This window comes from Acomys minous (genome assembly GCF_964271855.1).
Source record: "Acomys minous genome assembly, chromosome: 16".
Lineage (NCBI taxonomy): Eukaryota > Metazoa > Chordata > Mammalia > Rodentia > Muridae > Acomys > Acomys minous.
In genome coordinates, this window is record NC_140498.1 from 85,214,078 (window position 1) to 85,241,351 (window position 27,274).

General features: G+C 45.2%; 2 protein-coding genes across 3 annotated transcripts; one reads left to right on the top strand and one right to left on the bottom strand.

Moving 5' to 3' along the window:
* Window positions 1-3,294: 3,294 nt before the first annotated feature.
* On the top strand, window positions 3,295-26,753 carry ZCCHC8 (zinc finger CCHC-type containing 8). Of its 2 annotated transcripts, none has more exons than XM_084762688.1 (14): window positions 3,295-3,685; window positions 5,184-5,229; window positions 8,060-8,134; window positions 11,399-11,504; window positions 12,183-12,260; window positions 17,742-17,845; window positions 17,967-18,032; window positions 18,672-18,732; window positions 19,130-19,272; window positions 20,038-20,180; window positions 21,057-21,175; window positions 22,300-22,386; window positions 22,966-23,083; window positions 25,413-26,753. In XM_084762688.1, the coding sequence occupies exons 1-14, from the start codon at window positions 3,478-3,480 to the stop codon at window positions 26,177-26,179; spliced, it is 2,121 nt and encodes a 706-aa protein (XP_084618814.1). In that variant the 5' UTR covers window positions 3,295-3,477; the 3' UTR covers window positions 26,180-26,753. The 2 variants fall into 2 exon arrangements, with proteins under 2 accessions (XP_084618814.1, XP_084618815.1); XM_084762689.1 differs by having other exon boundaries at window positions 3,297-3,685; window positions 5,187-5,229.
* Window positions 10,563-10,964, bottom strand: LOC311586633 (small nuclear ribonucleoprotein G-like). Its single transcript, XM_084762751.1, has one exon. It carries the CDS (start codon window positions 10,923-10,925, stop codon window positions 10,695-10,697), a length of 231 nt encoding a protein of 76 aa, XP_084618877.1. The 5' UTR covers window positions 10,926-10,964; the 3' UTR covers window positions 10,563-10,694.
* Window positions 26,754-27,274: the final 521 nt, after the last annotated feature.

Below are 27,274 nucleotides of genomic sequence, written 5' to 3' on the forward strand. Positions count from 1 at the left end.
ACTCAGGGAGGCAGAGGCAGGTGGATCTCTAGAGGAGCTTGAGGCTAGCCTGGTCTACAAAGTCCAGGACAGCCAGGGCTACATAGAGAACACCTGTCTGAGGGCGGAGGATAGGGGATGGAATCATTTGAGATAAATGGGGTAGGGAAATGTTTTGGGGATGGAGATGGTTTTTAATTTGATATGATACCTTGAGGTGATTTCATCTTAGAGGCAATAGAGAATTCGACTGGAAGAAGATGCATCTTTTCTTTTTCTCTTTAAAAAAAAAAAAAGATTTCTTACACAACAGTGTTCTGCCTACATGTATGCCTGCACACCAGAACTCGTTTATAGTTATGAGCTACCCATGTGGTTGCTGGGAATTGAACTTGGGACCTTTGGAAGAGCAGGCACTCTTAACTGCTGAGCCATCTCTCCAGCCCCCATTTTTTTTTTTTTAATCCTTTTTCGTGGTGTTGGGTATTAAATTCAGGACCTCACACACACTAGTCAAAAAAGCACAAAACATTTTTGAAGCATTTTGGTTAGACACTGTGGCACATTCCCAGGGGAGGGGAAGTCAATGTCTGTTTACCCCAAATAAGGGAGAAGTGGCAAGCTCAAGAAAAATGAGAGGGGGGCGGGGCTGGTGAAGTGCAGGCCATTACTTACAGGAACAAGGGTAACTTTCAGTTACTCCAACACTAAAGTTTCACTTCCGGTGACTTTTTTTTTTTAAAGGTCCTCTTAATGTATAAAATGACATGATAGATCCATGGCATGGTTAAGAGGGAGGTTTTTTTTATTGGGGATACAAAGGAGAGATCAGACAGCAGCATCTTTGGCAGCATCTAGAGCAGAGAGAAGTATATGGACCAGAACGTGGCTGAGGCCTTCTACAAGAGGGGAGAGCAGCAGGGCACAGAGAATAGAGAAAGCACAGAGAAGCAGAGCACAGCACGGACATGGAAAGAACAGCGGAGTTAGAATGAGCAGCTGCGGGGGAAAGGGAAGCCCATGAGCTAGGGGGGGTTTAAGGCAGGGGAGGGGCCGGAGAGGCGACGGTGCTAGCTAGCAGGGGGCTTTGAAATAGGTAACAGGCACAGGTACTTGTGATTCCAGCATGTGCTTTGTGTGCTGATACGGCCCTTCTGCCAGAGGTGAGCAAAAGGACTCCTTTTAGTCGAGGGGAACCAGTATCACAAGTTTCTGAGAAATGCTGGCTTTTAGCTAACGGCCAGACATCCTATAGTTCAGGTTGAGCTCATGTCTGGATCTTTGGACTGCTTTTGGGGTGTAGGGAATTAGGAGTTTACTTTGGACCTGGCAGACGGAGGAGACTGATGGGAGGCATGCTGTCTAACCAAACAGTGAACGGCAGCTGTCTCTGAGGGAGCGCAGACCAGACCGCCACCCTCCCCTGGCCCCCCCCCCTTCCCCCCCCTCCCCCCCCCCCCCCCCCGTCTCCTAGCTTCATCTAGTCTCCCCTTACAAGGGGTTTGAGTTCTTTTGTTGTTGTTGGTTTTATTGTTTTGCTTTTTTGTTTGTGTTTATCACCACTCGGGAGGCAGAGGCAGGCAGATCGCCGTGAGTTCGAGGCCAGCCTGCTCTACAAAGTGAGTCCAGGACAGCCGAGGCTACACAGAGAGGTCCTGTCTCAAAAAAGCCAAGAAAAAAAAGGTAGGTTTGCTGTTACATGCCATCTATTTCAAAAGTTTAAACGACTTTAGCTGGTAGGCAGTCTAGAACGTGGCCAATGGTCCACATTCATCCTGCTTCTCTGTTTTCCCATCCAGTCGACTTTGGGATCTATGCTATCTTCTCTATACTCTGGCCATCAATTTGCCCACTTAATTATTTTTATTTTATTATTATTATTATTATTATTATTATTATTATTATTATTATTATTATTATTATTTTTGGTTTGTTTTTCAAGACAGGGTTTTCTCTGTGTGGACTTACTTTGTTGACCAGGCTGGCCTTGAACAGTGATCTGCCTGCCTCTGCCTCCCAAGTGCTGGCCACTTAATTTTTTACATTTTAGTTTGTGCTCTTCCTTTCACTTAACACCATCAGGGTTTTTGTTGTTGTTTTTCCTTTTTTTTTTTTTTTTTTTTCTTTTCTTTTGGTTTTCTGAGACAGGGTTTCTGCCTCCCAAGTGCTGGTTTCTTTTCCCTTTCTAAGAGGGGATGATATCTCATGTAGCCCAGATTCAACACAAACACTGTCTTTGAAGATGGCCTTGGATTTCTGTTTCTAAATATGCCACTATAACTAGCCTGACCATATTACACCTAATTTTCTGTGGGTTTTTGGTTTGGTTTGGTCTGGTTTTTCGAGACAGTTTATCTGTGTAGCCTTGGCTGTCCTGGACTCGCTTTGTAGACCAGGCTGGCCTCGAATTCACAGCCATCCTCCTGCCTCTTCCTTCCATGTGCTGAGATAACAGGCGTGAGCCACCACACCCAGCCCAATTTTCTGTCTTTTTTTTTTTTTTAATATTTTTTATTTATTTAATTTTTTAATTTATGTGTGTTGGTGTGAGGGTGTCAGATCTTGGAGTTACAGACAGTTGTGAGCTGCCATGTGGGTGCTGGGAATTGAACTCAGGACCTCTGGAAGCACAATCAGTGCTCTTAACCACTGAGCCATCTCTCCAGCCCCCAATTTTCTGTCTTTAGAACGTAATGACTAATATACATCCAAACCCAGCGTCACACGAAAGAAGAAATATAATTAAAGGTATTTTGATTTTTCCCCCCGATGTCTGAGTTCATGAGGGCAGATAAATTACTCTGGCCCTAGAGAAGCGCCTGACACATTAAAGGCAGTTGAATTAATGATGAACCTACAAAAAGCCTCCTCAGAGAAATCTAAAAGTAGAGAAATTGTACATTCATTTACAAATGGAATAAATTAAAGTGGTTTGTGTCTAAGAGCACAAATCTCCTTCTCCTCCCTCCCTCTTTTTCAAGACAAAAGAGTTTCTCTGTGTAACAGTCCATGCTGTCCCGAAATTGGCCTCGAAATCAGAGATCTGCCTGTCTGCCTCCCGAGTGCTGGGATTAAAGGCGCGCGCCACCACCGCTCGGCCTCCTGTTTTCTCTTTTTGACGTTGGGCAAACGCACCACAGCTTGTGATAAGCCAGGTATCCGCCTCTGCTTCTTCAGCTTTGGACACCTAACGGGGACAATCCATATTGTTTTAACTTGTTCGGAACAGTTTCAAAAAAAAAAAAAATCAATCCCAGTGTGCAATGCAAACAATGAGTCCAGTCGCTTAGGAACCACATATCCCAGGATGCCACGCTCCGAGACCCAAGTCTGAAGAGGGCATGAGGGAGGCCGTGGCATTCTGGGAGTTGTCGTCTCCACCCAGGCCCCGCCCCTAGAGCGGATTTGGAGGCCTCCGTGTGGAGAAAAGCCTCGGTCGGAAGCGGTACCGCCCTACAACCTTCGCCCCCTGCCCTCCAGTCTTCCCCACAACCCAAAATGGCGGCCGGTGTGGATTTTGGCGACCTAGAGCTATTTGAGGCGTTTGACCCTGTAGAGGAGTCGACCCCGAAGCCCGTTCACACCCGCTTCAAGAACGACGAGGAGGAGGAAGAGGACGAGGACGATGAGAATGGGGTGGGCGACGCGGAGCTGCAGGAGCAGCTTCGGCGCTCCGAGGAAACCATCGAGCAACTCCGCGCCGAGAATATCCTTCCGTGCACGTTGGGGGCCCCGTCACCTGGCTCTTGGGGGTGCGTGTGGTGGCGGGCGCCGGCGCGGCGGACATTCCAAGCGGATCGGCATTCCAAGTCCTTTCTCCCGCGGCTCGGCGGGCTGCTGCGCGGCCTGGGCGCCGACCCTCGTTAGAATCCTGGGTAGCCCAGCCTGGCCCCCGACTCAGAGCTGCTCTTTGGGTGACGCCGGAACCTTAGCTTGACACTGTAAACACCTCTCTGCCAGCCGTGGAGGTCACCGCGCTATCTCTGCAGCCGAGCTCAAGTTGAGACAGTCGTGGTGTAGTTTGATGTTCCGAGAGGCGGGAGTCGTAGCCCTGGAGTTGGATGCTGGCAGAGGGGCAGAAGCTAAGGCTGCCCGCTGTGAGGCAGAGTAGGGGGGCCTTAAAGAATTAGCATGCAAAGAGAAATGGTCAGTTGGCGAGGTAGTTTTTGTTTTTGTTTTTTTCTTTTGAGCGAGCTTGCAGTGCCCTGGAGAAAACGCGCCAAATTTCCCTTTGACTTTATTAATGTGATTACAGTGTTTCTGGATTTGCTAGTGTTTTACTTTCCATCCTTAAGTTTCTTGACAGGTAACTTTCCTTTTAAGACTTAGAATGACCCCTGACAGTGGTTGATATGTCAACTTTTGAAGTCTTGATTTTTTTTTTCATCCTATTTCCATGACCCTTATTATGAAGATTTATAATATACTAGAGAGGTGGAAGGATTGTGTATTTCATATCCGTACATGCAATTCCACACACATGCTTGTTGTCATTTTGCTATATTGTTTTATCATCCATCATGTTTTAAAAGCTTTTTTTTTTTTTTTTTTTTTTTTTTTTTTGGTTTTTTCGAGACAGGGTTTCTCTGTGTAGCCTTGGCTGTCCTGGACTCACTTTGTAGACCAGGCTGGCCTCGAACTCACAGCAATCCACCTGCCTCTGCCTCCCAAGTGCTGGGATTAAATGCGTGCCGGCTCATGTTTTGAAAGCTTTATTTATTATGTACACAGCGCTCAGCTTGTACACCTGCATAACAGAAGAGGCCATTAGATCCCATTATAAGTGGTTGCTAGGAATTGAACTCAGGACTTTTGGAAAGAGCAGTCAGTGCTCTTAACTTCTGAGCCAATCTCTCCAGCCCAATCATCCATGACATGGAAATTTTTCTTAATTGGCTGCTTCAACTTTTTCCAGGACACCAAGTTCTAACTGACATTCTGGCTTAAACTCTCAGACTGTTTCTGCACTTCAGGATCATGTATGTCTTAGAATATATGGTCGAAGGGATGAAAACTATTGTAATGTTTCGGTGCAGTTGTCCTGTCCTCCAGCAAGCACGTACTCAGTGTGTCTCCCTTAGATACTTACAGGTTCTTCCTTTACATGTATGATATTTGAATAGCAAAAGCGAGAGTTTTGGTGGTTGAATTTTATGTCCTGCATAATTGTGTTTCATGAGGACTGATATTCCTTAACCGGTAACAACATCAAGAACTTAAACGAAAATTGAACATTCTGACAAGACCCAGGTACGCGATCTCAACATTACACCTGACCTGAGGCGCCCCTTGCTGTTGGCCTCATTAATCATCTTTGTAAGAAGGAAGAGTAGGAAGGAATTCTGGGAAGTGGGTTAAAGGTTTAAATACATTTCATGGCTCTCTTCCTTGAATCCAGAAAAATTTTGCTTGACTGTTCAGAGAAGGAAGTTAAACCCAGCTATTCATATTTAATACATTTCTGGAATGATGTAATAAATTTACAGTAACTTTTCAGCTAATGATTTCCTTACAGCTATTATTTATTGGTGGTGGTTGCTTGGTTTTGTTTTTTGCGCAGGGGTTGGTTTACTGATTCACCCTGTAACCCAAACTAGCCTGGAATTCACTGTATGGTTAGACTGGCCTTAGCCTTCTTCCTTAGCTTTTAAAGCGCTGGGATTCGGGATAGGAGCAAGCACACTAGCATCATTTACATAATTAAAATATTTTATAAAGACAAGCAGTGGAAGGTGTAGCATTTTTGTTTTGTTCCGTTTTGTTGAGAGTCTCCTTGTAGCCTAAGCTGGGGTCAGTTTACAGTGTAGCTGAGGGTGGCCTGAACCGATGAGCCTCCTGCTTCCTCTTAGTATTGGGGTTTGCCCTTGTGCCTCCAAGTCTGGCAAGACATAGCACCTTAGAAGGAAAAGTAATGTGCTTTTGAGAAAGTACAGAATGAAGGCATGTATTCAGACATCTCTCTGGTCATGGTAAATATACTAAATGGTGGCATTTCGATGTGAATTTAACAAGTCACACATTTTTTATATTTTGAGTAAGGGTTTCACTTTGTAGCTTGGAACTCACTTTATATATAGCAGGTTGGTCTCGAACCCATCTGCCTCTTCTGAGTGCTGGAATTAAAAACACGTGCCACCACTCCAGGCCTAAAGTACTAAATTATGTAGAACAGTTGATTCTAACTCTTTTTCTCCTTTCTTCCTTTTTTTTCTTTCTTTCAATGGGGTCTGTGTAACCCAGGCTGCTGTCAAACTCGTGGCATGCCTCCTGCCTTCACTTTCCAAGTGCTGCTGGCAGTACAGAAAGGAGTCGTGTCCAGTTTAAATATTTTCAGGCTTTGAAACTGGAAAGTTTGCCGGGCAGTGGTGGTGCACGCCTTTAATCCCAGCACTCGGGAGGCAGAGGCAGGCGGATCGTTGTGAGTTCGAGGCCAGCCTGGTCTACAAAGTGAGTCCAGGACAGCCAAGGCTACACAGAGAAACCCTGTCTCGAAAAACCAAAAAAAAAAAAAAGAAAGAAAGAAAAAAAAAAAAGAAACTGGAAAGTTTCCTTGTGCTTTTGTTGTTTGTTCGAGTGCTGGCTAAGTTGTGACTGAATTTTCAGGTTGGGTCTCCAGCTGTCCTGGAACTTACTGTGTTGTTGTGCCAATCTTGAACTTTTGACCCTTCTGTCTCTCCCTTCTAAGTGTTGGTGTGACAGGCATGCATACCTGGCAAGCCATCAACTGAGGCCACTCATGATGGTAGGTCAGGCTTTCCCACAACTCACTCTGGCCCATATTGGCCCTACACTGGGAGCAGCACCGCTGCCTATAATTCCCAGGTTTTGTGCGTCTTGGATTGTAGTAGTTAAAGCACTGTGCTCTGGCCTCCCGGAGTCTGTAAAAAAATAAAAATGCACTCAGTGTTTAGTTTTCCTTTATGCCTCCAAGGCAGATTAACGTGGAAGCGTTTAGAAGTGTATTCTTGTAACCTGCTTGCGTGTCCTCCTCCCTCGTCCCATGATTTGTAAGGAAACTAGGTGCTAGTTACAGAAACTTTGTTGAAAACCAAAAGATTAACCTATGGTTCTTTTTGTGTGTGCCACTTTTTTTTCCTTTTTTAATACTGAGATGATTTCTGGGCCAGACATGGTGGTGTGTTGATGACTGTTTGAGAAACAAGAGACAGCAAGATTCCTGTGAGTTCAAAGCCAAGCCTATGTACACTGAATTTCAGGGCTACATAGTGAGACCCTGTCTCAAAGAGACAGGTACAGACAGACAGCTATCAGAGAAGACAGCTGAACGCTTGAAGTGTTTGCTGTACAAGCCTGGGAGCCTGAATTTAAGATGCCTAGCAGCCATGTAAAATGGTGCCAAAATTGTCTATTATCCCAGTCTTGCAGAGGGAGAGGGAGAGCCTGATCCAGCCAGCGTAGCCAGTCAGCAAGTGTGAGATTCTGTGAGAAACCCTATCTATCTTAGACAACAGAAAGGGGAGGAGCAGCTGAGAAAGATACCCTGACTTTGCCTTCTGGCCTCTGTATGTACATATGCATTTGCATACACCGAACACAACAAAAAGAGATATGTTTTGGTTTCGGTTGGGTTTTGTTTTTCGAGACAGGGTTTCCCTGTGTTACCCTGGCTGTCCTGGACTCGCTTTGTAGACCAGGCTGGCCTCGAACTCACAGTGATGCCCCTGCCTCTGCCTCCTGAGTGCTGGGATTAAAAGTGTGTGCCACCTCTTAGGCTTCTTGTAGTAGCCTTCTTGTTTGTTTTGCCAGAGTTGGAAGCTGAGGGAGGCCCTTTCCCATCCTGAGCAAGCTCTGCGCCTGGGCTGGGTTTCCAGCACTCTTAGTCTTATTGCAGAATACTTACTGTATGATCTTCAGTGCTTAAGAGTAGCAGAAGTTAGCTGGCTGTGGTACTGTAACCCGTGATCCCAGGGCTGGGGAGGCTGAAGTAGAAGGATCCCAAGCATGAGGTGACTCACACCTGTCTCAGCACAGAGTAACTGTGATCAGAAAACTCACGGGCTTATATGAGCTGTGCATGTACTTGAATGTCTTCTAAGATCTTGTTTACCTTTTGTTTTAGTGGCATACTGGTGAGCAACACTAAGATAGACGGACCCTTATTACAGATTCTGTTTATGAACAATGCTATTTCAAAGTAAGTAGTTTTTCTGTTTCTTAAATATATGACTTCATGTGTTTTATGAAACTGAAATCTGCAGATATACTATTTGTATCTTTATTCTCTCTCTATCTCTATCTCCCTCTCTTTATCTCCCCCGCCCCCATGTGGTTGCTTTGTGTGCAAGTTTTCTGTATGCATGGTGCCTGTGGAGGCCAGAAGACAGCATCGAATCTTCTAATGCTGCCACTACAGAGAGTTGTACAGAGCTATTTGTGTATTTGGAATTGAGCCTGGATCAATTGGAAGAGCAACTATGCTCTTATCCACTGAGCCATCTCTCCAGCCCCTATTTATTCTTTTTTATTACTTTTTTTTTTTTTTTGGTTTTGGTTTTTCGAGATAAGGCCTCTCTGTATAGCCTTGACTGTCCTCGACTCCCTTTATAGACCAGGCTGGCCCCAAACTCACAGCAATCTGCCTGTCTTTGCCTCCCGAGTGCTGGGATTAAAGACAGACGCCACCAGGCCTGGCTTTATTGTGTGGTTTTGTTTTTTGTTTTTCGTGGTTTGTTTTTGGTTTTGTTTCTTGAGACAGGGTTTCTCTGTGTAGACTTGGCTGTCCTGGACTCCCTTTGTAAACCAGGCTGGCCTCAAACTCACGGTGATCCACCTGCCTCTGCCTCCTGAGTGCTGAGATTACAGGCGTGTGCCCCCACTCTTGGCTTTATTGTGTATTCTTATGTGTGTGGGTATATTTGTGCCATGGTGCAGGTATGTGGTCAAAGGACAACATAAGCCAGTACAAGTATAAGAGATGATATTAAGGACCTGAATTTGGGTCTGGACTTACAGAGGAGTTTTAATTCAGAACAAGGCTGCTCTGGCAAGAGGTCACATCTAAAAACCTTCTAGATCTGGCTGGAATACAAACATGCCTTTAATCCAGGAGACAGGCATGCAGATATGAGTCCAAGGACAGCCTGGTATACAGCAAGTTTCGGGTAAAAAAAAAAAAACCCACAAACTAAGGTCCAGTCATGGTGGTACATGCCTTTAATCCCAAACAATGAAGTTACAGTTAGTTTGCAGAAAGAAGCATCCATGTTTGAAAGTGGTGTTTGATTGAGTGGCAGAAAAGGTGATGAATCAGAAAAAGAGTTGGCAGAATACAATATGTCCAATTCTCACGAGAAGAGAGAGAAAAGGGAAGCTGCTTCATGGACAATGCAGAGAGAGGAGGCAGTTTTACTAGGATGTAATAGAGGTTGAATGAGAGAACAAGCTAGACAGAAGTGAAGACAGAACGAGCCAGAGAGTGAGAAGGAGCCAGAAAATTAGAAAAGAAAGTTAGTTGGGAAAGGAGTTTGATCCAGAACAGCTGAGTTGAACCAGCCAGCCTAGAGCTCAGTAAGAGCTTATTAAGCAGTAAATCTCAAGCCAGGCATGATGGTACACACCTTTAATCCTAGCACTAGGGAGGCAGAGGCAGACAGATCACTGAGTTCAAGGCCAGCCTGGTCTACAAAGCAAGTCTAGGACAGCCAAGGCTACACAGGGAAACCCTGTCTGAAAAAACCATAAAAAAGGGCTAGAGAGATGGCTCAGTGGTTAAGAGCATGGTCTGCTCTTCCAGAGGACCTGAGTTCAATTCCCAGCAACCACATGGTGGCTCACAACCATCTATAATGTGATCTGATGCCCTCTTCTGGCCTGCAGGTAGACATGTAGGCAGAATATTATATACACAATAAGTAAATAAATCTTTTAAAGAAAGAAAGAAAAGACCTTTAATCCCAGCACTCGGGAGGCAGAGGCAGGTGGATCGCTGTGAGTTCGAGTCCAGCCTGGTCTACAAAGTGAGTCCAGGACAGCTAATGCTACACAGAGAGACCCTGTCTGAAAAAAACAAAAAAAAAAAATTTACAAAAGAAAGACAGAAAAGACCCACCCCCACCCCCCAAAAAATAAAATCTCAGAGGCTGTGGACAAGAGTCCAAAGGAGGAGGTCCAGGCCATCACTTGCTTTCATCCAGGAATGGAAGGGAGGCTTTGAGAGCTAGACAGGGAGTGTAGCAGCAGCGTGGTGCTGGGCATGCCTGGACCTTGGGTGCTGTGATCATCAATTCTAGCTGTTAATGAGCTAACCTCAGGACCCTTCAGAGCTAGAAAAGACCTGACAAGTCAGAGCTGTCTGAGGTGCCCGACTGTCCTGTTGGAATATAGCATGACCTTGGACAGCTCCTGGAGGGAGCACTCCAGGATAACTGATTAGTGTGATCCCTGACCTGGACAACTAGACAGAGTAGATCTTTTTTTTTTGTTTTTGTTTTTTTGTTTTTTTTGTCTTTGAGCCATTTGCATGTAGGACCTATTAAAAATTCAATAGATGACATCCAGAGTTACACAGAAAAACCTTGCCTCAAAAAACAAAAACAGTATATGAAATTTATGCATAAAATGTACTTTTTTTTTTTTGAGTATCACAAAAGTTTATTTAGCAAAAAGTTTCATATGAAAATGTCCATGACCCAATTCAATGTCACAGTCACACAGGCTCTCTGGGGAGGGATGTGGGTGCCTCTGCTGAGCATTTTTTAGACTCTTTCCAAGGCTTCTAACATGATGATGCTGTTCCCTTGGATGACCACCATGCCGATGTTGTTCTGTTGCCCGCTGGTTGCCATCTCCACACACTCATCAATCACAAGGTTCATGAAGGGGTCAAAGCCCCGCAGTATTCCCTGCACATGTCTGCCACCATTCAGCTTCAATGATAACTTCTTGTCCATAAATTTCTTCAGTTCGGGAGGGTGGGCCTTGCTCATGGTGATTCCTCAGCGGGCTCCGCACGACGGCGAAAAGGGCAAAATGTACTTATTTTCAGCCAGACATGGTGGTGCACGCCTTTAATCCCAACACTTGTAGGCAGAGGCAGGTAGATCCCTGTGAGTTCAAGGCCAGCTTGAACCCTCTACAAAGGGAGTCCAGGATAACCAAGGCTACACAGAGAAACCCTGTCTCAAAACACCAAAGAAAAAGAAAAGAAAAAATTCTACTTATTCCGACAACTGTTTGATATCTGCAGGGTATCAAAATCAGGCTGTCAATGCTACAGTGTTGTATCGTGTTTCTAAGGAGTAGCATTCTGAGTTACAAAGTCACATTAGGGAATGTGACAAACAAAAAAAAGAAAAATAAAGCTGAGGTATGATTTTAAACTAATGCAAAGGACTTCGGTCTGCTAACGTCTCACCATGTCTAGGTTCTAACCATCTGTCCACTTTGCCCTCTCCTAAAGGCAATACCACCAAGAAATAGAGGAGTTTGTATCAAATTTAGTAAAACGATTTGAAGAACAGCAAAAAAATGATGTGGAAAAGACTTCCTTCAGCCTTTTACCCCAGGTATCTTAAACTTGAGGCTCCGTGCTGAGTGTTATGTTTTCTGTGCTAGCTGCTGTTATACTAGTAAGTTCCTCGAGTCAAAACCAAAATGGCGAAGATTGTGTGCTGGCTTCCTTCTCCAAAGTCTGAGCAACACTGCCACCTTCCTGGGGTTGGTGCTGGTGTGCTACTCTGCCTGGATTTGGGTGGGAGGGTTGGTTGGTTGTTGTTTGGTTTTATTTATTTTTATTTTATGTGAATTTTAATTTTTCCCACATATATGTCTGTGAGGGTGTTGGATCCCCAGGAGCTGAAGCTACAGACAGTTATGAGCCACTATATGGTTGCTGGGAAGAACAGCCAGTGCTCTTAACCACTAAGCCATCTTTCCATCCCCTAATGTTATTTTTGATCCAGTGAACATTTCAGAATTTTGTAATGGCTTGAGGTCTATGAGGTTATCAGAATTGACTAGTAATGTTAAATTACACATATTTTTAGTTTTTCTGTGGCTGTTTTCAAGTTTGCCTTGCTGTTTGAAGCATTGGATAGTTATAAATAACCCTGCCTTAACGTCTAAACTCTAATTATGGCAAGGTGTCTTAAGTCGGTATGTTATTAAATGAAGAAAGGGTGTTGAGGTTCCTAAAGTTTGAAAGTAAAAAGGTATTCCTTGTAACACGTGTTTTTTGGTCTTAGCCATCCAGTGTTATGTTGGAAGAGGACCATAAAGTAGAAGGATCACATGCAATTAAAAACAACAAGGACGCTTTTAGTGTAAGTTTGGACTCTCTATTTTGAATTCTGCAGGTGTGTTTTCCTGTGTTTTAGCAATTGGGTGGCTTAATAAAAGGGTATAACTGGTCACGTGGCTTCCCATGATCACAGCATTCTTTTGTAATAAACAGTAAAGTAAGTGTCATCCTCTAAATACAATCTGCTCCTTAGTGGCTGTTGTGCTTTGTTGTGAGGACACTGAACAGTGTCCTTGCAGTGAGGCGGTTCATTTGCAAGAGTTTGTGTGGGTCCTGACCAGCCTCTTCAAGACCAAAGCAGAAAGCAAACTTGTAGAATTTACATACTGCTGGGCCTTTAATGCCAGCACTCGAGAGGCGGAGGCAGGCAGATTGATGTGAGTTCAAGGCCAGCCTGGTCTACAGAGTGAGTCCAGGACAGCCAGAGCTGTTGCACAGAGAAACCCTGTCTGGCGGGGGTGGGGGGTGGGGGTAAATTACATGCAGACGAAGTGGAAAAAAGTAGCTGATAAAAGATGGAATGTTTGAAATTTAAAATGTCGGTAGGCCTAATTAGTGAGTAAAAGCGAAAGCCTAACAGGGAGAACCTGTATTTAGGCCTCTCGGTACTTTTGCAAAATTCCTTAGTATGAAATCTTGTCTGCAGCACACTCTCAAAGGATGACTAGTTTTCATGCTTACAGGATGTGACCTCTGTGTCCCAGTTGTAGAGACATAAGGCTGCTGAGATGATGAAGAGCCACAAATCTCATGAAAAGACCTGAAGGGAATGTTGTCTCTCCTGCAGATCCGATAGTGGTTGTTATATATCCTACCTCGAAGCATGGGATGGAATTGGGTGTGAGGATGGACAGGTCAGCTCAGTGTCAGACAGCTGGTTGGGGGCTGGCCTTGGTGGCTCATTCTTGTCATCCTAGCACCAGGAAGCAAAGGCAGAAGGAAAGGAACGAGCTGGGCATGTAGCTTAGTGACAGACCACTTACGTAACGTGTGAGTCACTAGCTTGTTGTTGTTGTTGTTGTTATTATTATTATTATTATTATTATTATTAGCCTGGAGAATTAGTTTAGCAGTTAAGAGCATGTGTTACTCTTAGAGAAGATCTCACTTTGAGCCAGGCATGGTGGCGCTCCCCTTTAATCCCAGCTCTCGGGGAGGCAGAGGCTAGTGGATCTCTGTGAGCTGAAGGCCAGCCTGGTCTACAAAGCAAGTCCAGGACAGCCAAGGCTACACACAGAAACCCTGTCTCAGGCGGGGAAAAAAATCTCACTTTGATTCCCTGGACTTATACTGGGCACCTCACAACTATATATAACTCAAGCTCCAGGGGATTCAGCACCTTTGGCCTTCCCAGGGACTGGCACTCATGCCATACAGCCGCACACGCACGTAATTAAAAGTAAAATGACTCTTAAAAAATCAGAAATGAGAGCCGGGCATGGTGGCACATGCCTTTAATCCCAGCACTTGGGAGGCAGAGGCAGGTGGATCGCTGTGAGTTCAAGGCCAACCGGTCTACAAATTGAGTCCAGGACAACCAAGGCTACATAGAGAGACCCTGTCTCGAAAAACCAAAAATAAAAATAAAAATAAAAATAAATAAAAAATCAGAAATTAGGTTGGGCAGTAGTGTCGCGCACACCTTTAATCCCATCACTTGGGAGGCAGAGGCAGGAGCTGTCCAAAAATAGATAGATAAATAAATAAATAAATAAATAAATAAATAAATAAAAGTTCCGCCAGGCATGGTAGTGCATGCCTGCAATCTCAGCACTCTGGGAGGCTAAAGGGAGGTGGATAGTTGTGAGTTCAAGGCCAGCCTGGTTGTCAAAGCTTGGAACAGGGGGGTTTCAGAGATAGCAATGGAAAGAAAGGGTCGGGCTGGAGAGATGGCTCACAGGTTGAGAACACTGGCTGTTCTTCCAAAGGTCCTGAGTTCAATTCCTAGCAACCACATGGTGGCTCACAACCATCTATAATGAGATCTGATGCCCTCTTCTGGTCAGGGCTCACGTCTAGGCAGAGATATGCCAGCCTCAGCCTCCCAACTGTTGGTATTAAAAGTGTGTGCCACCACATCTGTCTGAGAAAAGTTTGTTTTATTTGTTGGTTTTTCAAGACAGGATCTCTCTGTGTAGCCTCAGCTGTTTTGGACTCGATTTGTAGACCAGGCTGGCCTTGACCTCGCTGTGATCCGCCTGCCTCTGCCTCTGCCTCCTGAGTGCTGAGATTAAAGGCGGATAAATCTTTTATTTATTTATTTAGTTAGTTAGTTAGTTTTTCAAGATAGGGTTTCTCTGTGTATCCTAGGCTGTCCTGGACTCTCTTTGTAGACCAGGCTGGCCTTGAACTCACAGCGATCCACCTGCCTCTGCCTCCCAAGTGCTGGGATTAAAGGCATGCGCCACCAACTCCTGGCCTCATCTTTTTTTTAAAAAGTTTATAAAGAAGAAAAATCCCAGCACTTCGGAGGCAGAGGCAGGTGGATCCTATGAGTTTGAGGCCAGCCTGGTCCTACAAAGCAAGTCAAGGACAGCCAGGGCTACACAGAGAAACCCTGTTGCCAAAAACCAAAACAAACAAACAAACAAAAAGGGAAAGAAAAGGATCAAGGGCAGCTCTTTTTTAGTGAGCAGTTCAGTGGGTGAAGTCGATCTCCTAAGAAAAGTAAGGTTGAGGGCATGGGCCACTAGTTATGTACTTGCTTGTCGTGTGAGGCCGGCCTACGTTCAGTTCCCCAGTGGGGAAGGGGTAGACAGAGTTTGTGTACGTGTGTTTGTGTGTGGGTGCGTGCGCATGCACCCAGCTACCTGTGAGGCTGGGGCATGAAAGCTCAAGGCCTGCCTAGTTCACACAGTGATCATAAGTAAAGACGATGAGCGCTGGAGCACTTACTCCCCAGCATGTAGAAGGCTCTGACCTCAATGCCCAGAACAACGTGGTGTCAGGGAGAGGAGCGACACAGCACCTGGGAGGGAGGGTGAGTGTGTGTGTGTGTGTGTGTGTGTGTGTGTGTAGTGTGTTGTTGGTGACTGCCTGTGTGTGCCTAGGTCTGCATGAATTGACGGAGAATGTGAGGCTGTATTCTGAGTGACGAGGACTCAGTCAACAGGAAAGGGAGGTAGGTTCCTGCAGCCAGTATTCAGCGTGTTTTGCACAGCAAGTACTGGGGTGTGGCTTGGGAGCTGGTCAGGTGGCACTCATGGAGGGGCTGTTCTGCCATTTTACTAACAAGGAAAGACGTGGAAAGCGCAGAGATTGACCAGTACGGGGCAGAGCCAAACGATCTACTTCCTTAATGAAAACTCAGATTGTAGTGTAAAGCCACTTAAAGGTCCTACGTAAAAAGTGATGTACTGTGTCTTACTTGAAAAAGCCAGGGTCTCTGGAAGGTAGCTGTTCCCTGGGTAGGGTCTGCACCCAGCTGGAGAGCTGTTGTGCTAACCTCAGACAAGAGAAAACAGTAACAGGCCTGCGTGTTAGTGACAGCGATGGATATACTTGCGATAAAGCAAATCAGATGTGCTCACGAGTTAGATTTAGGAGACTGCTGAGAGAGTAGTTAGAACTCGAGTGTTGGCCCAGGGAAGTGGGAAGTGGGGGCGGGGTGGAGGCTTGAAGGGGATGGGAATTGGTTGGTTTTTTTGTTTTTTGTTTTTGTTTTTGTTTTTTTGTTTTGTTCTTGGTTTTTCGAGACAGGGTTTTTTTGTTTTTTGTTTTTTTAAATTTGGGTTTTGTTGTTTTTAAGACAGTGTCTGGCTGTGTATCCCAAGCTGGCCTTGAACTGTGGTCCTCCTGTCTGAGCCTCTCAAGTACTGGGATTACAGGCAGGTGTCACCACCATACCCAGCTCCAGTGCCATTTTAAATAGGTGACTTTGAGACACCTTACATGTCCAGAAAGAGGTGTCATGGCAGCATTTGAATATCCAAAACTGAAGCTAAGAGATCAGAACTTCCTTTGTCAGGATCATCAGCATAGAAATTGTTTCGTGCCCTAAATCTGGGTGAGCCCCCTAGGAAGCTAGAGAGTGGAGAAGAGGCCTGTGGACTGCCAGCGCGTAGCTGCTGATCCACAGGCAGTGGAAAGATGGGAAAGGGTTCATCTGGAAAGCAGACCTGAGAAGACTGGAAGGAAGGGAGAGTCAGTTGTTGGTACTTGCTAATAGGGCGAGACATGAAGATTGACAGCTGTCCAAGCTGCTGGCTCCTTCCTTAGCTTCTTTGTCAAACAGCTAGTGTAGTGACGGGAATGAAGCGTCTCTGCAAGTGTTCTACAGAGCCTGGCAGGTTGGCTAAGAGTGGGAGAAGCAGCCGGGCATGCTGGTGTACGCTTTTAACCTCAGCACGTGGGAGGCAGAGGCAGGTGGATCGCTGTGATTTCGAGGCCAGCCTGGTCTACAAAGTGAGTCCAGGACAGCCAAGGCTACACAGAGAAACCCTGTCTCGAAAAAACGGGAGAAAGAGAGAGAGAGAGAGAGAGAATGGGAGAGGTAGCCAAGTGCAGTAGGCACACGCCTTAATCCCAGCACTCAGGAGACACAGGCAGACAGATCTCTAAGTTCGAGGCCAGCCTGGTCTACAAAGCGAGTTCAGGACAGCCAGGGATATAGAGAGAAATACTGTCTTGGGAAGAAAAAAGAAAAGAGCAAGAGAGATATGTTCTAAATAGTAGAAACTTAAAAATACATATATCCAAATATAACATGAACCATAATCCAATCCTGGATTTGGGTTAACACTATAAACAGCGCATAGAAAGCCGCCAGCATCCTATGGTGGGGCACATGTTTAATCCCAGCCTGGGGAGGCAGAGCCAGGTGAATCTCTGTGAGTTTGAAGCCTGTCAGGTCTAAGAGAGAGTTCAAGGACAACCAGGGCCTCACAGAGAAACCCTGTCACAAAGCAGAGAATCGGGAAAACATTTTGGAGGTAGAGAAACTTGAATATAGAGTTGACATAGGTGATACTAGGAAGTAAATATTGGTTTGTAGGAAAATGTTCTTAAACGTCACTGTCTGTAACTTACTTAAATGGCCAAATAAAAAGAGTGTGTGTGTGTGTGTGTGTGTGTGTGTGTGTGTGTGTGTGTGTGTACACATACATAAAGAGAGTCATGCACAGGAAAATTTCAGACTTACTATTTATTTAGGCTAGGTGCAGGGTGCATGAATATTTACTGTGTTTTTTACCTGTCTGGGTGAAGCAGCTACAGAAACTTGGTAGTAGACAAATTAAATGGGGACCGAGGAAACAGAAACGAAAAGGCTTTGGTTTGAGACGGCACCGTCTATAGCACTGATGGTACCTGTGAAAGCTAAGATGTCGTTTTATTTGCAAATCAGAATCCAGGTCCTGTTTATTAGGGCTTTATTTCTCACAGCCTCACCAGAGTCAAATTGTTAATGGGTAATCATAGACTTGCACTATCATAGACTTACGTTACTTAATGTCTTTTTTTTTTTCTACTTAAATAGCAATATTTTTTGACTTGTTTTCTGCAGGTTGTAGGAAGTGTCCTGTATTTTACTAATTTTTGCCTTGATAAATTGGGGCAACCGCTACTAAATGAAAACCCTCAGCTTACGGAAGGATGGGAAATACCCAAGTATCCTACATAGTGAATGAAGATCTTTTATACATCTTGCCACTAAGTTCACCTTTAAAACAAAAAAGCTTACCAAATTTTGCAGACTATGATAACTATTCCTTAATAAAATTCACTAAAGGTACCAGCAAGTCTTCAGCCACATTGTTTCTCTAGAAGGGCAAGAAATGCAAGTAAAGGCAAAAAGGTTTGTGTGGGGCCTTGTCTTGTTTTACTCTTTGTTTTCCAATACCAGAACCATAAACTCTTTATCAACTCTTAAAAGTTAATATTCTTTGTTGCTGGTTTAATGTAGATTTCACATTGAGCTAGAATTCTGGTATCTGGAGATATGTGTTAATGTTTAAATTGGTCATCGGTTTTTGGGTGTTTTTTTTTTGTTTTGTTTTTTGTTTTTGGCTTGTTTTTTGTTTTTGTTTTTGTTTTTTTTTGTAATTCAGGCCCAGTGCCTGGGAGGGTGGAAAGAAGTGACCATCGATGTCAGTGTGGTCCTGGTCCTAGAACCATCTGCCTTCTTTCCATGTTACGTGCAGGAAGTGATGCTGTTGGCTTTGGGTCTTCTGTTATTAATCACTGGGGAAAGTTGAGAGGTAGTGTAGCATTGTGGAGCAAGCTGGTTCTTGGTTAAAAGACTGCAAGTACTGCTTCTAATGTAACTGAGGACGAGACGCACCGCTGTGCTCAACAGTTGCAGACAGAGTCAGTGCGCCTCGCCTTCTGCCGTCTCTGGCACTCCACTGGCATTAGAATGTATTGATTTGTTTTTCTGTTGTCATGTACATTATAAAAAAACTTTGGATTTCTGTTCTGTGTTCTGACCTAATAGGCCAAAGCCTCACTGTTTCAACTGTGGTTCTGAAGAGCATCAGATGAAAGAGTGCCCAATGGTAAATCTCTCAAACAGTGTCTCTGAACTGTCGCTGGTGGATTTGTTGTGTGCGTGTGTGGTTCTAGGTAATATGCATGAACTTCCTGTGCTATGTTCACTTGTGCTTTAATATTTTCAAATTTGTGCTTATATTTAAGACATTGAAGCCAGGTGTAGTGGCGCATGCAGAGGCAGGGGGATCTCTGTGAGTTTGAGGTCAGCCTGGTCTACACAGAGAGTCCAGGACAGCCAAGGCTACACAGAGAAACCCTGTCTTGAAAAACCTAAAAAAAACCAAAAAACAAAAAAAAAACCTAAAGCAATCTATTTTATGCTTTACATTTTAGAAAGTGACTATTCTTAGTTAATTTCTGAATTGCTTGATATCATTCTTCTCAAACATTACTATGATTCAGCCTCGGAATGCTGCTCGAATAAGCGAGAAGAGAAAAGAGTATATGGATGCCTGTGGTGAGGTGAACAATCAGAGCTTTCAGCAGCGCTACCATGCAGAGGAAGTAGAAGAGAGGTTTGGAAGATTCAAGCCAGGAGTTATTAGGTACCACTGTCGTTTAACATGGGCTGTCATTTTCATTTTCTCAGTGTTTGGAACAGTCTGTCTCTTCCGGGGGTAACAAGAATGTAAGCATGTGTAACAAGTCTGTACAGAATGCATGCATCCATTCCAACCCACTTAGCAGAGGTTTGCTGTGTGCTTGCTACATACCATGCTTCCTGGGGCAGGCATGGTGGTGCACGCCTGTGCTCCCAGCACCGGGGAGGCTGAAGTAGGACAAGCCCCATAAAGTCTACATGAGCCTGAGCTACAGAATGAGTCGTAGGAAAACTGTGGGTCTGGAGAGAAGGGCTTGAAAGTGAAGAGCTCTGGCTATGCTTCCAGAGAACCAGGTTCAATTCCCAGTGCCCACAGGTGACTCTGAACCGAATCTGTAACTTCAGTTCCCAGAGATCTAATGGCCTCTTCTGCCTCCATGGGCACCAGGCGTGCACATGTTGCACAGGCACACATACAGGAACAAACACTCATGTGCATAAAAATGATAATAATAGTAATGATTCTTTAAAAAAGAAGATTCCAGGGTGAGGTGTGGTAATGCATGCCTTTAATCCCAGCACTTGGGAGGCAGAGGCAGGTGGATCGCTGTGAGTTCGAGGCCAGCCTGGTCTACACAGAGAGTCCAGGACAGCCAAGGCTACACAGAGAGACCCTGTCTCAATAAATAAATATTAAAAAGAAGATGCCAGAATAGTTTTTTCATGCAAATTGGGATTCATCCTCTTTCCTCCCTTTATTTTTCCCTAGTGAGGAACTTCAAGATGCACTGGGTGTGACGGACAAGAGTCTTCCCCCTTTCATCTACCGGATGCGCCAGCTGGGCTACCCCCCAGGCTGGCTCAAGGAGGCTGAATTGGAGAACTCAGGGCTCTCACTCTATGATGGAAATGGTACTGTATGTTAGGATAGAGAAGTCAGATTACAGGTCTTGTTTTTCCCAACTGTTAAGATTATTAGCCAGGGCCGAGCGGTGGTACTGCACGCCCTTAATCCCAGTGCTAGGGAGGCACAGTCAGGCAGCTCACCCTGAGTTCGAGGACTGCCAAGGCTACACAGAGAAACCGTCTTGAAAAACAAAACCGGATTTGGGGGGTGGGGAATACCAGATCACTGTCTCAATTTGGAGATCACTATCCCAGTGCAGCTAGATTGGGAGCCCTGCAGGTGATCCTGAGAAGCTTGTTTTTTGTTGTTGGTTTTTGTTTTTGTTTTTCAAGATAGGGTTTTTCTGTGTGGCCTTGGCTGTCTTGGACTCACTTTGTAGACCAGGCTGGCCCCGAATTCACAGAGATCTTCCTGCCTCTGCCTCCTAGAGCAATGGGATTACAGGTGTGCACCACCATACCCAGCTTGTTAGTTTGGTTTTTTGAGACAGGGTTTCTCTGTGTAGCCGTGGCTGTCCTGGAACTCACTCTGTAGACCGGGCTGGTCTCAAACTCACCTGTCACTTCCAAGTGCTGGGATTAAAGGTGTGTGCCCCTACCACCCAGCTTAAATCTTTTTTATTTTTTTGAGACAGAAACTATATCCCAGGCTGCCCTGGAACTTGCTGTAAGTTAAAGCTGGCTTTGACCTCCTGCCTCGGCTTCCTAAATATTGGGGTCATAGGTTGCCATACTCAGAGCCTACTTAAATTTGTAATGTTCAGGAAAATGGTAGTCATTTACAGGCTAATTCCAATAAGGTGTACCAGCACTCTCCTTGTGGGGTTTGATGTGGGGAGGGACATGTTTAGCCATGTTAACATTCTCTTTGATTTCTAATAGATGATACTGATGGGGAGACAGAAACTGGAGAAATACAGAATAAGAATGTTACTTACGATCTCTCCAAATTGGTAAACTATCCAGGTTTTAATATCTCTACTCCCAGAGGTATTCCAGATGTAAGTATACATTTTTAATTTTTTCTTCTAAAATGTAATAGTTAAAAGATTTTTTAAAATATTAAAGTATGTAACAGTTTGTTACATTTACATTAAGAAGTGATGGATTCATTGCTAGAGGTGATGGTGCACATGTATATTCACAGCGCTTGGGAAGTGGAGGCAAAGCCAAGTGAGGCTTTACTGACAAGTGTCAGCTCTTCATCTGCTAGGCAGATCTCCTGGTGCAGAGTGGTCTTGATTATCCTGCCTGCCCTCCCAGACACTAGGATTATGGGTGTACGTACACACGCTACTGCATCCAGCTCTGGCGTGGGTGCGGGGAACCCAACTCAGGCTCCTGCTTCAATTCTGTCTGCACTGAACCATCTTTCACAGCTTGCAACAGAACACTTGGTTTTTCCAGACGGGGTTTCTCTGTGTGACCTTAGCTGTCCTGGACTCACTTTGTAGACCAGGCTGGCCTCGAACTCACAGAGATCCATCTGCCTCTCCCTCCTGAGTGCTGGGATTAAAGGCATGTGCCACCACTGCCCTACCCAAAACAATATTTTTAAAGTAATATTTTAGGTCGTCTTATGAGTTTTCGGGTATTTACTTAAATAAAATTCCTTAATATGACTAGGTATTGTAGAGCTCTTCATCTCTTGTTTTTTGGGGTTTTTGGTTTTTTTTCCTTTCCCTTTGTGATAAATTTCCAGCTGTTTACCACTCACTGTTGTCTGTCACCCAGCTTTCATCCATGTCTCAAGATAACACAGTGAGCTGCTTTAGTGGTGGCTGCAGATTGTGGTCTTGGTGCTTTTGTTTGTGGTGATTTTTGATGTTCCTTCTGCCTGTTCCGAGTCCTGGGATCCAAGCGTATGCCATTGAGTGTAGTTTTGCAGTTTTTATTACTATTTTCTAGTTTGTGTACAAAGTAATGGGTTCTGTTGTGATTATTTCTGTCTGGGAGAGTTGGGTGTATTGGTGTCTTGTTGAGATGAAATCTTGAAGTCACTGTATAGCCCAATCTGGCCTTGGATTTACGGTAATCCTTTTGCCTCATCCTCCTGAGTGCTAGGAGCAAAATCCCAAAAGATGGTGTATTCCAAATCCACTCCTCCTTGCTTCTTCCACATTAGGAATGGAGAATGTTCGGTTCCATACCGATGCAGGCATGTCAGCAGAAGGATGTGTTCGCCAGTTACCTCACTTCCAGCATCCAGTCGGTAAACTGATTGCTGTGTGCATGTGTGTGATGTTGAGAATTGAACCTAGGACCTTAGATGCTTAGCTATGCTGGCAGGCCCCCTTCTACCACTGAACTACAATCCTAGTCTCAGTACATAGATTTTAAGGGTGTAGCTGGTTAACGTTTTTGGTTGTGAGATTTGCAGCTCATTGTTTTTTGGGGGGTGTTAGTTTTTCAAAACAGGGTTTCTCTATCTTATCTTGGCTGTCCTGGACTCGCTTTGTAGACCAGGTTGGTCTCGAACTTGGAGAGATCCTACTGCCTCTGCCTGCGGAGTGCTGGGATCACAGGCATGAGCCACTGCACCCGGCTCCTCATGAGTATCTTGATGTCCTTTATGGTTTATATTAAAAACGCTGACCAGGTGTGGTGGCGCACACCTTTAATCCCAGCACTTGGGAGGCAGAGGCAGGTAGATCACTGAGTTCAAGGCCAGCCTGGTATCTGTTTAATCAAGAGGCCAGTAGCAGTTACTTGGCTCAAGGCTAATTTAAGTGTAGGCTAGAGGCTCTCTCCTGCCCTGTCTCACTCGTGTTCTCATTGATTACTGCATTAGCCGAGCATGAAGTCTGGCAGCAAGCGGTCTTCCACTCAGTCCAGCCCTAACAGTCCCAAGAAGCAGCGGAAGGAAGGCAGCTCAGCGGCCTCCCCTGCTGACATGGAGCTTGACTCAGGTAGGTTGTTGTGGTTTTCATGTCTTGAGAAGGCAAGGTCAGTCTGTGTGCTCCTGCGTCTGTAAGGAGAGTGACGCTCCCCTGTGCTCAGCTATCAGAGCGTTGCCTCTGTCGTTGGGAAAGCCTAAATTGGAAGCCACAGTGGTGTGAAAGGCAGAGGGAGGACCAGGTAGCCAAGTGCCTGAATTTGACAGGCTCAGGTGCCCACAGTGCCACAGCTTGTCCAGCCCCTCTGGTGGGACCTCACTCTGGAACAAGCAGCAAAAAAGGCGCGCACACTTCTGGCAGCTCTGGTTTCAAGAGCAGCTGAGGCACTGGGCAGGTGTCTTTGTAGGCATATTGGTTCCTTAACTCAGTTGCCTCCCAGGGGCCATGTACTCTTGAAAACTCAACGATGGGCCAGTCCCTGCCCTCCTGCACACTGTGTGGGCTTTGGTCCTTTATCCCTGCCTTGCCATAGAGCCTGTGCTCAACCAGGACCATGGTGCTACTGTTCATTTGTGTCTGCCTGGGTCTCCACTCTAAAGTAGGCCTGGCTAGTTTTGTCCTGGATAGCAAGGCAGGTGTTTTGAAGTGAGATAAAATGGCTACATTCTGAGAAAATGCATAAACAATATGTGATAATTGGCCCAGCAGTAAAACTGGTAGCATGTGTGAGGCCCTGGGTTTGAACACCATCACTGAAGGGAAAAAAACTTAGAGTAAGATACAAAATAATGTACTTCATTCCAAAATTGAATGTGAACACTCCCCAATTTCAAGTTTTCGAATGAAGGACTAGATTTGTGGTTCAGTTGCATAGAGTCCTTGCCTAGGACTCACGAAGCCTTGGGTTGGATTCCATGGAACCACATAAAACCAAGTGTGCTGGCATATGCCTATAACCTCTGTATTCCAGACGTAGAGGCGTAAGATCTCAAGTTCCAGGCTAGTCTAGTTACATAAAAATACTCAATTAAAGAAAAAAAACTAAACTAAACTAAATATTTAGTTCAGCGTGGTAGCACACCTTTAATCCCAACGTTAGGAGTCAATGGATCTCTATGTGTTCAAGGCTGACTTGTTGTACATAAAAAGTTCCAATTCATCCAGGTCTACATAGTGACACCCTGTTTTATTATTATTATTTATTTTGTTTTGTTGAGACAAGGTTTCTTTGTGTAGTCTTGGCTGTCCTGGACTTGCTTTGTAGACCAAGCTAGCCTTGAACTTCCAGCTCTCTACCTGCCTCTGCCTCCCGAGTGCTGGGATTAAAAGCATGCACCACCACGCCCGGCTGAGACCCTGTTTTAAAATAAAATAATAACAATAGTTTGTTTAGTTCCACTATTATCTTAGTGGGCTGCAGCCTGTCACATACATCGTGTACTGAATGGTACATAGAGGACAACAGTATGACACGGCTGCCACAGAGCTCATCACAGACCATAGTCATAGCAACTTGGAATTAGAGCGTGGGGAGTGAATCCTAGGCCTTAGCAGGGAGTTAAGCAGAGTTAGGACATGCGCTCACACACACAAACACGCCTGCAGCGGAGAGACAGCTAGACAGTAGAGGAAACCAGGGAAGAGCAAGCAAGCCTCTTGCCGCTGATGCATATGCTGAGCAGATACTCTGCCTTGAACCCTATCCCAGCTGCCTTTCTGCCCTTTCTTCTGAGACAGGGCCACAGAAAGAAGTCCAGGCTGGCCTTAAACATGGCGGTTTTCCTGCCTCAGCCTCCTCAGGAGTTGGCTTAGAGGCCTTGCACCATCAGGACAGGCTATGAGAAATTCTTGGTCATAAGACTTCTAGGCATGGAGCAGTGCTGGACTTCATCCTGTAGCGATGGTGGTACCCAAAGCTCATTGAAAAGGAATATTTCATAAGAGCAAGTGGCGGTTTTAGAAAGAGGATATAAGGTATGAATCCACGGCGAGGGAGGCTTTTTCTGACAAATATCAGTGGGTCTGGAGTAAGGTGGTGAGTGATGAGGTAGTGGAAAGAGTGGGCCTGAGGAGACAGCCCAGTGTCTGCGCTTAGGACAAAACAAAGAAGACTGCAGTTCACAGCAGGCTTCGGTTTGTGAGGCTTCCTCAGCACTGAGAACACCTAGGGATGGTCATGGCATCTGAAAGTCCACTGTTGCCCTTTTCTGGTTTTTGAGACTGTCACCCAGGCTGGCCATCGGAGTGCTGCCATTTACAGGCATTAGCTACCGTGTCCAGCCCTTTTCTGCCTTCTCAAAGACGGTTGTTGATGGCCTTCCGTCTCTCGGTACTCCCAAGTTCGAATAATACATTTGTATGAAATGCTGTGAGTCCTTCTAGAGTCTCTTTCCCGTTTCAGATGTAGAGGTTCCACCTGGTTCTCAGAGCAGCAAAGCATTTCAGTTTCAACCACCACTGCCTCCTGGCACACCTCCTCCGCTGCCACAGGGAACACCTCCACCTCTTTTCACTCCTCCGCTCCCTAAGGGCACCCCACCACTGACTCCCAGTGACTCACCCCAGACTCGGCCCACAGCCTCAGCCATGGATGAGGACACGCTGACGCTGGAGGAGCTTGAAGAACAGCAGAGGCAGATCTGGGCCGCGCTCCAGCAGGCAGAGGGAGGCAACAGCGACTCTGATGTTCCTGTGGACACACCTCTAACTGGGAATTCAGTCGCCTCCTCCCCTTGTCCAAACGAGTTTGACCTCCCTGTCCCAGAAGGAAAGGCCCTGGAAAATCCAGTGCTAGCTGAGCCCCAAGGGCCAGCTGCTACTGTAGAAACGGCTGAGCCTCCTGCCTGCCCAGTAGCAGAGGCAGCAGGCCTCTGTGAAAAAGAAGCTGCTGCAGAGGGGGACCCTGGAGATGCTCATCTTGATAATGGTGGTGTGTCGGACTGTGACATGAGCAATGGAGGCAGCCAGGAGCTCCTTCATCTGGATACCCGGCCTCCAACAGCCTCAAAAATCCACAGCCCGGTCCCTGACATGAGCAAGTTTGCCCTTGGAATAACACCCTTCGAATTTGAGAACATGGCTGAGTCCACTGGCATGTACCTCAGGATAAGAAGCCTGTTAAAGAACTCACCCCGAAATCAGCAGAAAAACAAAAAGACTTCTGAGTGAGTGCTTGCCGCAGCTCTAATGAGAGGACAGGTGACGTCACTTCCTGTTTGCCCTTCCCACCTTCAGAATCTGCCCATGGTTTTGTTTAATTGTGATCAACTCAAGGCTGTTTTACAGAATGAAAGACTGGGCATTCAAGCTTGCTGTTTCATTCTCACTGACAATAACCCCGGGGCTGTGTACATGAGCTGGTTCAGAGGTGGTTGGTCCAGATTATACAATTTTTGGATTGTGAGTGTCTGTCAAGTGAAGGTTTTTTGTTTTTTATGTATTTTGTAAATTGGTTTCCCTTTCTACATTTTGCTATTATCCCATATATATAAGCTTAATATATCATTTTTTAAAAGAAAATTCAAACAATTTTAAATTCACATTTCAATTCCAACAACCAAATGAGAAAAATCAGGGATAAGCAGCTTTGTCCTGCTTGGGGTATTTTTGTAAGATTTTCATGCATGAATTTTAATAACACTTTTACGTTTTGTAATTAATTATTCAAATATGCTTCCAATAAAGGTGTGCTCACCTTTGTGTACAGAGGTTTAATAAATTAGTTTTCTTACATATGAACCAAGGCTTTGGGTAGATGTGACTGACTCACAGTTAAATTTCTTTAGACTTGGACAAAAATTATGTGGTTGCAGAGAAACTGCATGTTTGGCTGCTTAAGTTGATCCCATCCTTATTTATAATAATACAGAGATAATTTTTAAAATTATTTTTCGGGGAAAAAAATGGAGGTCAGGCCTTTAATCCCATCACTTGGAAGGCAGGCAAATCACTGAGTTTGAGGCCAGTGTGGTCTACAAATCAAGTGCGGGGTAGCCAAGATAACACAGAGAAACCCTGTGTCAAAAAACTAGAGGAGAGGGCTGGAGAGATGGCCCAGAGGTTAAGAGCACTGATTGTGCTTCCAGTGGTCCTGAGTTCAATTCCCAGCAACCACATGGTGGCTCACAGCCATCTATAATGATACATGGTGCCCTCTTCTGGCGTGCAGGTGTACATGCAGGCAGAACATTGTATAGATGATAAATGAATCTTAAAAAAAATAAAATCAAGCCAGGCATGGGGAACACTCCTTTAATCCTAGCA